At 40.1% G+C, this 16,132-nt stretch overlaps 1 protein-coding gene across 1 annotated transcript in view; it reads left to right on the plus strand.

The window, feature by feature from the left end:
* LOC122550671 (cytoplasmic protein NCK2) overlaps nucleotides 1-16,132 on the plus strand; it is an 85,921-nt gene that overhangs the window by 61,784 nt on the left and 8,005 nt on the right. Inside the window, exon 3 of the mRNA XM_043691757.1 lies at nucleotides 13,527-14,248. Within this exon, the coding sequence (XP_043547692.1) occupies nucleotides 13,527-14,248 (722 nt within the window). The remainder of the gene's footprint in view (nucleotides 1-13,526; nucleotides 14,249-16,132) is intronic.

Consider the following 16,132-nt stretch of genomic DNA (forward strand, 5'->3'; position numbering starts at 1 on the left):
ACCGTCGCTGATACAAATATCTCAGCAAGGGGCACAGCAATCATTTCCCTCGTTTCTCAGAGTTCTAGAGTACACCTGATCCAGTCCTGGGGATTTTTCCACTTAATCATTTCATGACATCTGTCACCACCTCCTCTGTTAAATGAACATTTTTCAAGATGTCACCATCTATTTCCCCACGCTCTATATCTTCCATGTCCTTCTCCACAGTAAACACTGTTGCAAATTACTCATTTAGTATCTCCCCCGCCTCCTGCGGCTCCACATAAAGGCTGCCTTGCTGATCTTTGCGAGGCCCTATTCTGTCGAGGGTTTGGTGCTGGAAAAGCACAACAGGTCAGGCAGCATCCAAGGAGCAGGGGAATCGATGTTTTGGGCAATAGCCCTTCATCAGGCAATTTTGGGCCCTATTGTATCCCTAATTACCCTTTTGCCCTTTATTTATAAAATCCCTTTGGAATCCCCTTAGCTCTATTTGCCAAAACGCTCTCATGTCTTCTTTTTGCCCTCTTGATTTCCCTCTTAAATATACTCCTACTGTTTTTATACTCTTAGGATTCACTCGATCTCTGCTGTCTGTACCTGATATATGCTTGCTTCCTTTTTCTTAACCAAAACCTCAATTTCTCATCCAGCATTCCCTACACCTACCAGCCTTTCCTTTCATCCAAACAGGAATATCCTTTTCCATCACTGTTTTGAAACTAATAGAATTATGGTCGCTGGCCCCAAAGTGCTCCCCCACTGACGCCTCAGTCACCTGCCCTGCTTTATTTCCCAAGAGTAGGGCAAGTTTACACCTTCTCTAGTAGGTACATCCACATACTGAATCAGAAAACACTCTTGTTCACTTAAGAAACTCCTCTCCATTAAAACCCTTAACACTATGGCAGTCCCAGTCTGTATTTGGAAAGTTAAAATCCACTACCATAACCACCCTATTATTCTTACAAATAACCGAAATCTCCTTAAAAATTTGTTTTTCAATTTCCTGCTGACTGTTAGGGAGTCTATAATACAATCCCAATAAGGTGATCATCCCTTTCTTATTTCTGAGTTCAACCCAAATAACACCTTAGGGCAGTTAAGTAAGCATTCAGGATGCTTGCCTTTATCAATTTTGGCATGCATTATAAGAGCAGGGAACTTGCGTTGGAGTTGTATAGAACTTCTGTTAGGTCACAGCTGGATTACTGTATGTATTCCTCTGTACTTCAGGAGCGATGCGATTGCAATGGATGGGGTGCAAAGGAGAATCACCAGGAGCACTTTAGCAATGAAGAAAGAGTGGATAGGCTCGGGTTATTTTCTTTGGAGCAGATAATGTTGAAGCCGAACCAGATAGAGGTGCATAAGATTGATGTTCAAGGACAGAGTGAATAGAAAATAGCTGTTCCCTTTAGCCAAAGAGATGATAACAAGAGAGCATAACTTTAAAGTAAAAGGCAGGCGATTTAGATGGAATTTCAGGAGAAGTTTTTTCACCCAGAGTTTAGTGGGAATCTGTAATGCACTACCTGAGAGGATAGTTGAGGTGGAACTACTCTCAAACTTTAAACAGTACTTACATGAACACTGTCATAACATTCAAGGCTATGGGCCTAGTGTGGGAAAGTGGAATCAGTATGGTTAGAACTTTCAAAAGCTGATTGGAGGCAGATGTTCGCAGGTAAAGGGACAGCTGGAAAATGGGAAGCCTTCGGAAATGAGATAACAAGAATTCAGGGAAAGTATATTCCTGTCAGGGTGAAAGGGAAGGCTGGTAGGTATAGGGAATGCTGGATGACTAAAGAAATTGAAGGTTTGGTTAAGAAAAAGAAGGAAGCATATGTCAGGTATAGACAGGTTAGATCGAGTGAATCCTTAGAAGAGTATAAAGAAAGTAGGAGTATACTTAAGAGGGAAATCAGGAGGGCAAAACGGGGGCATGAGATAGATTTGGCAAATAGTACTAAGGAGAATCCAAAGGGATTTTACAAATATAGTAAGGACAAAAGAGTAACTAGGGAGAGAATAGGGCCCCTCAAAGATCAGCCTTCGTGTGGAACCACAGAAAATGAGGGAGATACTAAATGAATATTTTGCATCAGTATTTACTGTGGAAAAGGATATGGAAGATAGAGACTGTAGGGGAATTTTTTTTTTTATTAGATTAGATTACTTACAGTGTGGAAACAGGCCCTTCGGCCCAACAAGTCCACACCGACCCGCCGAAGCGCAACCCACCCATACCCCTACATTTACCCCTTTAACCTAACACTACGGGCAATTTAGCATGGCCAATTCACCTGACCGGCACATCTTTGGACTGTGGGAGGAAACCGGAGCACCCGGAGGAAACCCACGCAGACACGGGGAGAATGTGCAAACTCCACACAGTCAGCCGCCTGAGTCGGGAATTGAACCCGGGTCTCTGGCGCTGTGAGGCAGCAGTGCTAACCACTGTGCCACCGTGCCGCCCACGAATAGATGGTGACATCTTGCAAAATGTCCAGATTACAGAAGAGGAAGTGCTGGATGTCTTGAAACGGTTAAAGTTGGAGAAATCCCCAGGACCTGATCAGGTGTACCCGAGATCTCTGTGGGAAGGTAGAGAAGTGATTGCTGGGCCTCTTGCTGAGATATTTGTATCATCGATAGTCACAGGTGAGGTGCCGGAAGACTGGAGGTTGGCAAATGTGGTGCCACAGTTTAAGGGTGGTAAGGACAAGCCAGGGAACTATAGACCAGTGAGCCTGACCTCGGTGGTGGGCAAGTTGTTAGAGGGAATCCTGAGGGACAGGATGTACATGTATTTGGAAAGGCAAGGACTGATTCGGGATCGTCAACATGGCTTTGTGCATGGGAAATCATGTCTCACAAACTTGATTTGAGTTTTTTGATGAAATAACAAAGAATATTGATGAGGGCAGAGCAGTAGATGTGATCTATATGGACTTCAGTAAGGCGTTCGACAAGGTTCCCCATGGGAGACTGATTAGGAAGGTGTTGGATCTCCTGGAATATAGGGTGAACTAGCCATTTGAATACAGAACTGGCTCAAAGGTAGAATACAGAGGGTGGTGGTGGAGGGTAGTTTTTCAGACTGGAGGCCTGTGACCAGTGGAGTGCCACAAGGAGCGGTGCTGGGCCCCCTACTCTTTGTCATTTACATAAATGATTTGGATGCGAGCATAAGAGGTGCAGTTAGTAAGGTTGCAGATGACACCAAAATTGGAGGTGTAGTGGATAGTGAAGAAGGTTACCTCGGATTACATTGGACCAGATGGGCCAATGGGCTGAGAAGTGGCAGATGGAGTTTAATTCAGATAAATGCGAGGTGCTGCATTTTGGGAAAGCAAATCTGAGCAGGACTTATACTCTTAATGGTAAGGTCCTAGGGAGTGTCGCTGAACAAAGGGACTTTGGAGTGCAGGTTCATAGCTCCTTGAAAGTGGAGTCGCAGGTAGATAGGATAGTGAAGAAGGCATTTGGTATGCTTTCCTTTATTGGTCAGAGTATTGAGTACAGGAGTTGGGAGGTCATGTTGCGGCTGTACAAGACGTTGGTTAGGCCACTGTTGGAATATTACATGCAATTTTGGTCTCTTTCCTATGGGAAAGATGTTGTGAAACTTGAAAGGGTTCAGAAAAGATTTACAAGGATGTTGCCAGGATTGGAGGATCTGAGCTACAGGGTGAGGCTGAACAGGCTGGGGCTGTTCTCCCTGAAGTGTCGGAGGCTGAGGGGTGACCTTATAGAGGTTTACAAAATTATGAGGGGCATGGATAGGATAAATAGGCAAAGTCTTTTCCCTGGGATCGGGGATTCCAGAACTAAAGGGCATAGGTTTAGGGTGAGAGGGGAAAGATATAAGAGAGACCTAAGGGGTAACTTTTTCACGCAGAGGGTGGTACGTGTATGGAATGAGCTGCCAGAGGATGTGATGGAGGATGGTATAATTGTAACATTTAAGAGGAATTTGGATGGGTACATAAATAGGAAGGGTTTGGAGGGATATGGGCCGGGTGCTGGCAGGTGGGACTAGATTGGGTTGGAATATCTGGTCGGCATGGACGGGTTGGACCGAAGGGTCTGTTTCCATGCTGTACATCTCTATGACTCTAGTAGTGTATTTTTGGTGGTACAGACTCAATGTTTCAAAGGGCCTCTTCTGTACTGCATGATTCCATGACCATTGCAAAAATTGCATTCCTATATCCATTGAGAAATTAAATTAGTATCAGTCTCTGATCTTCACAATCATTCTATTCACTATTATGGGCGGCATGGTGGCACGTGGTTAGCACTGCTGCCTCATAGCGCCAGAGACCTCGGTTCATTTCCCGCCTCAGACAACAGTCTGTGTGGAGTTTGCACATTCTCCCCGTGTCTGCGTGGGTTTCCTCCCACAGTCCAAAAATGTGCAGGTTAGGTGAATTGGCCCATGCTAAATTGCCCGTAGTGTTAGGTGAAGGGGGTAACTGGAATGGAATGGGTCTGGGTGGGTTGATGTTCGGAGGGTCGGTGTGGACTTGTTGGGCCGAAGGGCCTGCTTCCACACTGTAAGTAATCTAATCTAAGTAATCTATTAGTGGCCTTGCCTTCTTTGTAATGGAATATCTTTCTGGTCGTTCAAGGAATACTAGTTGCTGTGAATGTTTATTTAATTCCTTTTTGTTCTCCTGGTACAGTAACTAGAAAGCAATCTTGGGGTTTATCTGGACTGCATTCAGACATCTGTTAGGTATGTAGTCTGAATAATTAAACATTTAGTAGGAGCATGTGATTGAACTTTCTCTAAGATGTGATTATAGGTAAAGAAATAATTCATTCTTTGGGTGTGGTACAAGAACATAATTTAACTGAGATTGCAAAATTTAATACTGAAGTTCCCCAACAGTACAATAGACAACAAAGAGCTTCTTGAATGCTGAACCAATCAATGTAAGAATTAAGTACAATCAACACTTGCACTCTGTGGCTTTATGAAATGGATAAGGGAAACTAAATATTACTTTGGTCTTTGCAAGGAAAAAATTAGCAAATTGATGCTTTAAATTGTTTGACCAAGGGTGCTCTGGATGTACAACAGGAACCTGTTTGGACTTCAGGTCTGTTCCAGAAGTGATATATCGAGGGATATTCCTGGTCCAGGAGTCATCTCTATGGGTGCTGGTGTATAGCCAGTTTGTGAATTGATATTGCCGCTGATTTGGTCGCCACCACAAGAGAGGCATAGTTGACATGAATATGTTCTGCTGGATCACCTATTTTTGTAGTGGCAGCATAAGAATGTATTTGGAAACAAGTTGGACCGAGCTGTACATCTCTTATAAATTGCTACGGTTGAATTTATTCTGTCTGCAGACATTTGCACTCCAATACCTCTGCAACTGGTGTTAGATTAAATTCTCACTAACAACATTTACAAACATGTTTGTTCTGAAGTTATTTTTAGCAAACAAATTTTAGCAATCATTCTAAATGTCCACTTTATACTGTACTGATCAAGATTGCCATTTTCTATCTGATGTGATTTTGAATTAAGCATAATAGTTTAAAAATCCTCACCTCTATCTTTGCATACAAAAATATGTTGTGACTTTAGTGTATTGCATGCCCCTCAGTATAATAATTCTTGACAGAGACATTTTATCAAATGATCACTAAATTTTTTAATTACTCAGTTTATTATGTCTGTATTGAGTTCTTGTTCAGATCAATTTGTTGGAGTTCACCAAGTTAATTAAACTTAAGATATAAAGAATCATTAATTATCCCATCCAAGGGGCAAAGTTTTTAATAGGTGTTAATGATGAAGTTTGAAATTGCATGTGTGATTTTCTAAGTAAGTTTAATTGTGTTGGTTAATATAATCTTTCAAACCCCTCTCCCAGAATCTGATCTAATCTCTTTGTGTGGTAATTAAGGTTTTATCAAACTGAAATCTCAGATTGACATTTCTGCTTTGAAATCAATCTAGAATAATTGTATTTGCAACATATTATGACTTTGTCAAATAAAATGGACCCAGAGATGTTCTTTCAATGGCAATTAATGGACAATTGGAATATGGAACCCTGCCCTTCTCTGATATTTCGAGGTGTACTGTGCATTTGCCATTAACTGAAAAATAAATTTGCTTATCAAGACGTGAAAGATACATTATGAACTGGAAGATTTTAAAATAGATATTAAAATGGATGCAAATTTCTTGTAATCAACACAGCTAGATGTGTACTAAAATTGTTCCCCTGTCAGGAAATTAAACTATAACCACAGAAAGTTATGGGTGGCACGGTGGCACAGTGGTTAGCACTGCTGCTTCATAGTGCCAGAGACCCGGGTTCAATTCCCGCCTCAGGCGACTGACTGTGTGGAGTTTGTACATTCTCCCCGTGTCTGCGTGGGTTTCCTCCGGGTGCTCCGGTTTCCTCCCACAGTCCAGAAATGTGCAGGTTAGGTGAATTGGCCATGCTAAATTGCCCGTAGTGTTAGGGGCAGTGGTAAATGTAGGGGAATGGCTCTGCGTAGGTTGCTCTTTGGCAAGTTGGTGTGGACTTGTTGGGCCGAAGGGTCTGTTTCCACACTGTAAGTAATCTAATCTAATCTAAAAGTTGTGAGCCTAATGTCATAGTCTCTGTTACAGTGTGTTAGTTTTTATACTCTCGTTGCTTCATTGTACGGCTCACTCAGAATGAAATATGAAGCATTCATTTTCTTTGTGGGCTGTACACAACTGCTAGCAATGCATGTTTTTTTTTTGCTTCACCAGAGCAAGGAAGTCTTCTACTACTGATTATTTTTTTCTTCAAGTGGATGTACCTACTCTTGGGAAATAAGGCAGGGCTGGTGACTGAGGTGTCAGAAGGGGAGCACTTTGGGTCCAGTGACCATAATTCTATTAGTTTTAAAACAGTGATGGAGAAGGATAGATCAGATCTAAAAGTTGAAGTTCAAAATTGGAGAAAGGCCAAAAGCTGATTGGGGACAGATGTTCGCAGATAAAGGGACAACTGGAAAATGGGAAGCCTTCAGATATGAGATAATGAGAGTCAAGAGACAGTATACTACTGTTAGGGTGAAAAAGAAAAGGCTGGTAGGTGTAGAGAATGCTGATGACTAAAGAAATTGAGGGTTTGGTTAAGAAAATGAAGGAAGCACATGTCAGCTATAGACTGGATAGATTGAGTGAATCCTGAGAAGACTATAAAGGCAGTAGGAGTAAATTAAGAGGGAAATCAGGAGGGCAAAAAGAGAACAGGAGATAGCTTTGGCAAATAGAGTTAAGGAGAATCCAAAGGATTTTTACAAATACATTAAGGACAAAAGGATAACTAGGGAGAAAATAGGGCCCCTCAACGATCAGCAAGGCAGCCTTTGTGTGGAGTCGCAGGAGATGGGAGAGATATTAAACAAGTATTTTGCATTAGTATTTACTGTGGAAAAGGGCATGGAAGATATAGGCTGTAGGGAAATAGATGGTGACATCTTGAAAAATGTCCATATTATAGGGGAGGAAGTGCTGATATCTTGAAATGCATAAAAGTGGATAAATCCCCAGGTCCCTAGAGCGTCGGAGGCTGAGGGGTGACCTTATAGAGGTTTACAAAATTATGATAAGTAGACAAAGTCTTTTCCCTGAGGTCTACTCAGGATAAGTAGACAAAGTCTTTTCCCTGAGGTCAGGAGTTCAGAACTAGAGGGCACAGGTTTAGAGTGAGAGGGGAAAGATATAAAAGAGACCTACGGGGCAGTTTTTTCACGCAGAGAGTGGTACATGTATGGAATGAGCTGCCAGAGGATGTGGTGGAGGCTGGTACAATTGCAACATTTAAGAGGAATTTGGATGGGTATATGAATAGGAAGGGTTTGGAGGGATATAGGCTGGGTGCTGGCAGGTGGGACTAGATTGAGTTGGGATATCTGGTCGGCATGGACGGGTTGGACCGAAGGGTCTGTTTCGATGCTGTACATCTCTATGACCTGATCAGGTGTAACCTAGAACTCTGTGGGAAGCTAGGGAAGTGATTGCTGGGCCTCTTCTGTGATATTTGTATCATCAGTAGTCACAGGCGAGGTGGCGGAAGACTGGAGGTTGGCTAACATGATGCCACGGTTTAAGAAAAATGGTAAGGACAAGCCAGGGAACTATAGACCAGCGAGCCTGACCTCGGTGGTGAGCAAGTTGTGGAGGGAATCCTGAGGGACAGAACATACATGTATTTGGAAAGGCAAGGACTGATTAGGGATAGTCAATATGGCTTTGTGCGTGGGAAATTATGTCTTACAAACTTGATTGAGCTTTTTGAAGAAGTAACAAAGAGGATTGATGAGGGCGGAATGGACGATGTGATCTATTTGGACTTCAGTAAGGCGTTCGACAAGGTTCCCCACAGGAGACTGGTTAGCAAGGTTAGATCCCAGAGAGAACTAGGCATTTGGATACAGAACTGGCTCAAAGGTAGAAGACAGAGGGTGGTGGTGGCAGACTGGAGGCCTGTGACCAGTGGAGTGCCACAAGGATTGGTGCTGGGTCCACTACTTTTCATTGTTTACATAAATGATTTGGATGTGAGCATGAGAGGTATAGTGAGTAAGTTTGCAGATGACACCAAAATTGGAGGTGTTGTGGACAGCGAAGAAGGTTACCTCAGATTACAACGGGATCTTGATCAGATGGGCCAATGGGCTGAGAAGTGGCAGATGGAGTTTAATTTAGATAAAAGCAAGGTGCTTTATTTTAGGAAAGCAAATCTTAGCAGGACTTGTACACTTAATGGTAAGGTCTTAGATAGTGTTGCTGAATAAAGAGACCTTGGCGTGCAGGTTTATAGTTCCTTGAAAGTCGAGTCGCAGGTAGATAGGATAGTGAAGAAGGTGTTTGATATGCTTTCCTTTATTAGTCAGAGTATTGAGTATAGGAGTTGGGAGGTCATGTTGCGGCTGTACAGGACATTAGTTAGGCCACTTTTGGAATATTGCATGGAATTTTGGTCTCCTTCCTATGGGAAAGATGTTGTGAAACTTGAAAGGGTTCAGAAAAGATTTACAAAGATGTTGCCAGGGTTGGAGGATTTGAGTCACAGGGAGAGGTTGAATAGGCTGGGGCTGTTTTCCCTGGACCGTCTGAGGCTGAGGTTTATAAAATCATGAGGAGCATGGATCAGATAAATATACCAAGTCTTTTCCCTGGGTGGGGGAGTCCAGAGCTAGCGGGCATAGGTTTAGGGTGAGAAGGGAAAGATATAAAAGAGACCTAAGGGGTAACTTTATCATGTAGAGGGTGTTACCTATATGGAATGAGCTGCCGGGGAAGTGGTGGAGGTTAGTACAATTGCAACGTTTAAAAGGCATCTGGATATGGGTATATGAATAGGAAGTGTTTGGAGGAATGTGGGTCAGGTGCTGACAATGTGGGACTAGATTGGGTTGGGATATTTGGTCGGTATGGACGGATTGGACCGAAGGGTCTGTTTCCATGCTGTACTTCTCTGTGACGCTATAACTAAACCAGAATGTTTCGACACAGATGGTTTCACGCTGGCGGGTAAATTTTTATATGCTTCTTGCTGTTAGCAGTACGTGGGTATCGTGAAGGTTATTAGTACCATTTGTGAATAAATGTACAAAGAAAATGCATAGATTCAATACTATAATTGGAGAGATGATGTAGCAGTCAACTGGAAAAATTCAAGGGACCAAATTAATTTAAAAATTGAGGTCAACAACTGTAAATCTCAGAGGCTGACCAGTTAGTTTTAAGATCTGTGTTTGAATCCTGGACTAGATTATTGGACCAAAAATGTTGCTTCACTGTGTATAACATTTCTTGCTAAAATGTGGTTGGCAGTCCCATTTGGATTTTCAGCAGCTTCAACTTTCCATACTTGGACAGTTTAGTGCCAATCCATGTTACTTTTGCAGAAAGAGTGGTCACTGTGAGTTTAAAGTAATCACCTATGCAGTTGAGGGTTCATACATGAGGATTGAGGAGGTTGTAAGGATTTCATGATGTGCTATGCCTGACCTAGACCACTGAGAGAAAGTGAAGATGTCAACTAATCTTTTAGAACACAAAATGTATATCCTTTGCACAAACATACTTTTGAAGTAATTTGCGCTTACGTATATTGCAGTTTTCATTTTGTTATCCTTACTTTTCCTGTTACATATTTTAAAAATAGCATTAATATGGATTAATGTTTCTGTATTTAAAGTACAGTGAAAATGTGAGGTAATAGTGTAAGTGTTTTGAGTAGTTATGAGTAACATGAAATTAGATAAGATAAAAAGATGTTAAAGAGCAGGAACACAACATTAAAGCTGAAGACCATGATCAAAACTTGCACAATTTCATTACACATTTAAATTCTCAGCTCACAGTATCTTAGTGTTTTTCATGTTCTTGATGGCATGTGTAGTAAATTCTGTAGATCCCAATGATGGAAACTAATGTTGTCATTTAATAATGATAGGTAAGTCACAAACGTTGTTCATTCTTTGTGTGCAAAACAAATTAGCTTATTGTTTTTAATTTTGATTTTTGACCTTTCTCACAGCTCCATCAAATAATTGAATTTGTGCCAGTTTCCTTTTGGAATGTATTCAAAGATATTTATAGCTGTTTCCGATGATTGTATCAGAAGCAACAACAGCAGTCTTTTTATGCTGTTGTATTACAAACTAACAGCCATAATCACAAAAGCGTTGGTTTGCAGTGAACTAATGTGCAGAACAACAATGTTAACTGGCATAATTAAGTACAGTACTTTGAGAACGTTTGCGTGCTGAAGTGGCATTTTGTTTTAATGAAATTCTCAAACTTCACAATTACCTCTTAAACTATGATAACTGTTTTTATTTTAGCTTTGTGAGTTCTTTCTGATATTTCGAGGTGGTCTGAGGAATATTTCCTATATCTTTCATTCTGTTTTATGTTGTTAACACCAGGATATTTTCAAATAGTATTCTAAAACATTGAATGCTTCTGCGACTGGTAACTAAAAACTTGCAATACAATGCATTGTGGGTTCAGGAAACCTCATAGGGCCTCTTTCCCATTCTATTTAGGTATCGTATTCAGTACACATGGTTGGTGACTTATTTGGGGAATGGTGCTGTTGCCATTCAGAACAAAAGTAGTGGGGGAAACTAGGAAAATCTTGATTTAAGGACGACAATGTGGATAAGTTACTTAACACATCAACCATCAGGGCTGAAAGACTATATGACCAGTCACATTCCAAGTTGCTGGAGAGAGAAGTGTTATTTGCCAGTCTGGATGATCTTTTGAGTACTTATTGTTTTTGGTTGTACCACAGGAATGAGAGATGGTGATGGTTTTGCTGGTGAAGAGAGGGATGGCACAGGGCAGTGTGACACAAGGCACACAGTCACACAAGATGGACGCTGAGCCAGCAATTGGCTAACTTGACTTGTAAGATGGCTGCCAGATCACAATATGGAGAGAAACAGCAGAGCAGATACAGATACTGCCTGAGGCCGCTAGAATGCCAGCTCAATGCACTGTCAACCCAGTTGATTCGTTTAAGGCGGGTGGGGGAGAGAATACTCATGAGTAACAAACCTTGCCTGCCGAAGTGTCTGGGTCCAGCCAATACCTCTTACAGAAATGCTAACAGCTTGACACAGACTCAATATGAAATGCTAATAGCCAGGGCAGCAGTAATCGTCCTTCTCAGGAAGAGCAATTAGTACCCATTACAACAGCAATGGATTTCCGTGCAGACATTGAAACTGACAATGTCTACACTGAAACTGACAACAACCACACGGAAATTGACAAAGACTGCGCTGGAACTGACAAAGACTGTATCGAAACTATCAACAATTCTGCAATGATTGCCATAACAAACCATATTACAAAGACAATAATCTCATCACTGACCTATTGTATCACAAGATGTATAAGAGTTTCTTGACATGTGCTCCCGATCGAGAGAAGACTCGCAGCTGACTACTGTGTTGGTGGTGTCTTTCTCTTCCTGGAGCTCCAGTATTTTCTTGTGTAATAAACACTGTCATTGAACCCCGATTCTGACTTCAAGACAGGTGTTCTTCCCCACAACAATGGTGTTTAGGAAGATAAAGCCATTGTTTAAATTATAGAACATTTCCGAAAAAAGATTTTTTTACTGACATGCCAAACCTCGGCATCTCTTCTCTGTAAGGAAGAATTTTGTTTGTAAACTGCTTTATTTTATGCTGTCCTTTTGCTCTTAAGCATATACTTTACAGATGATCTGTTCTAAAAATAATATAATTTGATCCATAGTTTGGGTTAAGAAGAGAAGTCTTCTGATATCTAGAATCTTCTATATATTTTATTGTTCTACATTTTATGCATATTATTGTACAATCTGAAGTAAATTAGTTGGCTGATTGAATTGGTCCTCTAACATCATAAATCTAACCAAGTCAATACAGGGGATTTTTGGATTAATTCTTGCAAGAACATTTATTGCATTGTAGTTGTGCGATAATCCACTTATCAGGGCTATGAAAAGAAAGTAATTTTTGTGACTGGGGCAGGAAGAAACGTAGTTTGCCAGATGCTTTGTTAGAAGGAAATGTTCTTTTAAGGAAGACTTGAAAATAAATCTTTAATACAATTAGCATTTTAGTAAAGCATTGTTTAATGCTCAGACCCTGAAATTAAATGCATTCTTAAGCATGTCGTAGGAATTTTTTATAAGTGTTCATGGTCGATGGATTGGATGTTTGCAGATGTACTGTATACTGCTCGATGGCACCACATCCACAACATCCATTCCCTTCACCATCGACACTGAGTAGCAGCAATGTGTACCATCCAAAAGAAGAACTGTGGAAATTCACCAAGGCTTCTTAAATGGTACCTTCTAAACGTTTTCCCACTTGCATCTAGACGGGCAGGAGCAGCAGGTACATGAGGACGCCACCACCTCTTAAGTTCCCCTCCAAGCCACTCACCAATCCAACTTGGAAATAAATCACCATTTCTTCTGTGTCACTCAGTGAAAATCCTGGAATTCCCTCCCTAGCGACATGCAGGTATACCTACAGCAGACAGACTGCAGCGGTTCACAAAGGCTGCTCACCATCACCACCTTGAGGTAACTAGGGCTGGGCCAGCCACCACGTCCCATGAATGAACAAAAGTAAAATTGTTGAATTACTGCATGCGAATGAAGAACTAACATTGTATTTTCATTAAACATCTGAAAACCAAAGAGGAACCTAAACGAAAAATTTAAATTAAGAAAGACTGTGGAAGCAATGTAAGCAGTATATTGTATTCGGTAGTAACTGGACTTTTTAACATTGTAGTCCTTTCAATTGTAATAGTAATTTTCAGTACTTGGGTATGTGTGAAGTTTCTGAGAATTCACTGATTGCCAGCTTCTCACCTTTTTTTCTGTTAAACATATGATTTGACTTTTCTTAAAATACTTAATTTTACATTGCTCTTTGAATATTGTTTACCACATTGTTACATGTTGCAGTTTTATTTTTTTTAATCCCCTTCTATTTTTACATAGGTCTGGGTAAAACAAAAAGGAAAACCTGTGCAAGAGATGCTTCCCCTACACCAAGTACAGATGCAGAATTCTCATCAAATGGTGGAAGTTCTGACCGTATATACGACTTAAATATTCCAGCATATGTTAAATTTGCATACGTGGCAGAGAGAGATGATGAGCTGTCTCTTGTGAAGGGGTCACGTGTTACTGTTATGGAAAAATGTAGTGATGGTTGGTGGAGAGGCGGCTACAATGGACAGGTTGGTTGGTTTCCATCTAATTATGTGGTGGAAGAAGTTGACGAAGCAACTGCAGATTCACCTAGCTTCTTCAATTCCAGACTTGGAGCAGCAGTGAGTAATGGGCAAACTACAAAAATCCTCCATATTGTGCAAACTCTTTACCCATTCAGCTCTGTCACAGAGGAAGAACTAAATTTTGAAAAGGGAGAAATTATGGATGTCATTGAGAAACCAGAGAATGATCCAGAATGGTGGAAGTGTCAAAATTCTAAAGGGCAAATTGGCCTTGTTCCGAAAAACTATGTAGTTATCTTAAATGACGGACCTGCTGTGAGCAGTTCACATGCACCTCAAATAAGCTATACTGGCCCATCTTCAACAGGAAAGTTTGCTGGAAAAGGGTGGTACTATGGTAGTGTAACAAGACACCAGGCTGAAATGGTTCTCAATGAAAGAGGAATTGATGGTGACTTTCTTGTCCGAGATAGTGAATCATCGGTAAGTAACATATCGCACCTAGTCAGCAATGTAAAATTTTGGCATAGCTTTTACCATTGCAAAGGAATAACTTAATAGTATATTGAAACTGAGATGATTAATGGGAGATGTATGTAAGTGAAGACATTTATAGATAATAAATGGATACTAAAATTACTTGTGCTAATCACTACTGTTTATTCATTCAAAAAAAGTCAGTGTCAAATATAGTATTTTACCAAACACTCTGCTCTGTTTTTTTGGTGATTGTCAGTTTGGCTAAAAGAAATCAATTCATAAATTGTACTATTTTAACAAATTTAATTGTCTAGTTTTCAAATTATCCTTTGCATAAACTTTCTTTTAATACTTGTTGATTGGTAATGTTTCAGCTATCATTTTTACAGATACAAAATGAGTTCCCTTTGACATTGTTCCAATTTTACATTGACATTCCATATTTTATTACTGTCCTATTATAACTCCTCAAACATTGAAAGCTACGTAATTGGAATTTGTGGGTTTTCTATGTACGCACCCATTAAGTATCACTAACTCAGATTTTTGCAATGATCAAATCCTAAGTGCACATACAGAAATATCTTCTAGAAGTGGCTATTACGTATATTAATATAATAAGGCATGGGGTGATCATTTCCGACTTCCATGAAATGTGTTCGTGGTTTGTTGTAGATTTGAGTGATAAACCCAGATTTCACTTTTTCCTGTATTGTCTTGGCTTCATCCCATCGGACTTACACTATTACTTGCATGATCTTCATACTTTGGTTATTTGAACTGCACACAAATGAATCACATACCAAAACTGCACTTCCAGTGTGAATACGGATTCCTTTATTTTAAATTTAAAACTTTGTATGCTTTTAAAAGTTATTATTCAGCCAGTATCTGCCAAGAGATGGCACTGTGTAACAGTTTGTATGCAAGTTCCAGTACTATTTTACTTCCCCTCACTAAAATGTAGCATGGTTTTTTTAAATATGCATTTTACCATATTGCTTACTTAAAATGTTTTTCTCCCAGAAAAAAGAATGTTGAGTTTTGCCTTAAGTAACGTTGTCCAGGGAATAAAATGTTTACACCTTCATAAGAAATCATGTTGTGTTGCTTTTGTCAGTAACTTCCTTTTATTCATTTTTAAGCAAATATTGGCTCTACCTTCTCCTCCATTTTTTAATGTCCTTTTCCACTTGTTGCCATGAAAACTTAAATTAACACTTAAGCCTTTTCCCAGTTTCTTGATGTGATACAGCATCACGGAAGGAGCACACTCAGTCCGTTCTTTTAGAAGCTATTTGAAAGAGTTATTTAATTAGTACCATATCCCTGCACTTCGTCTTAGCCACAGTAAATATTCCCCATCATAAAAGTTACAATTTTGCAGAAATAAATGAGATTTGCTATTCCAGATTTACTCAGGGCTTGAATCTGTGAGTCACAACAATTCACCCCTCTCCTCTTTGCATTCACTATAGAAGATTTGAGGTCCATTATTGCTGTTGATCCTTTGCTTTGTTCTTTATTATGCTGAAGCTTTTCAGGCTACCTTTAAGGTCTTGTCGTTTAAGTAGGCACCACAGATAGCAAAACACATGTACGTGTACCTATGCTTTTGAGATTACATCTGTTATTTGTATCTATAGATCTAATTAATTCTGACTTGGAAACAGCTGCTTTAAAATAATTAATTTACTATTTCAGTACCTAAATAAATTTAAGCCCATTTGGAACTGAACTCAGTTAACTGTTTTGCAAATACTGCTTTGTGCATTTGATAAATCTGTTTGTTGCTCTTTGCTTCCTCCTTTCTTTTATGTGTAATAAACTTTTGCTACTGGATTTCAGGGAAGAGATAATAGATTGAGAGCATAAATTTAGATTTAG

The sequence above is a fragment of the Chiloscyllium plagiosum genome, chromosome 6 (assembly GCF_004010195.1).
Source record: "Chiloscyllium plagiosum isolate BGI_BamShark_2017 chromosome 6, ASM401019v2, whole genome shotgun sequence".
NCBI classification, from domain to species: domain Eukaryota; kingdom Metazoa; phylum Chordata; class Chondrichthyes; order Orectolobiformes; family Hemiscylliidae; genus Chiloscyllium; species Chiloscyllium plagiosum.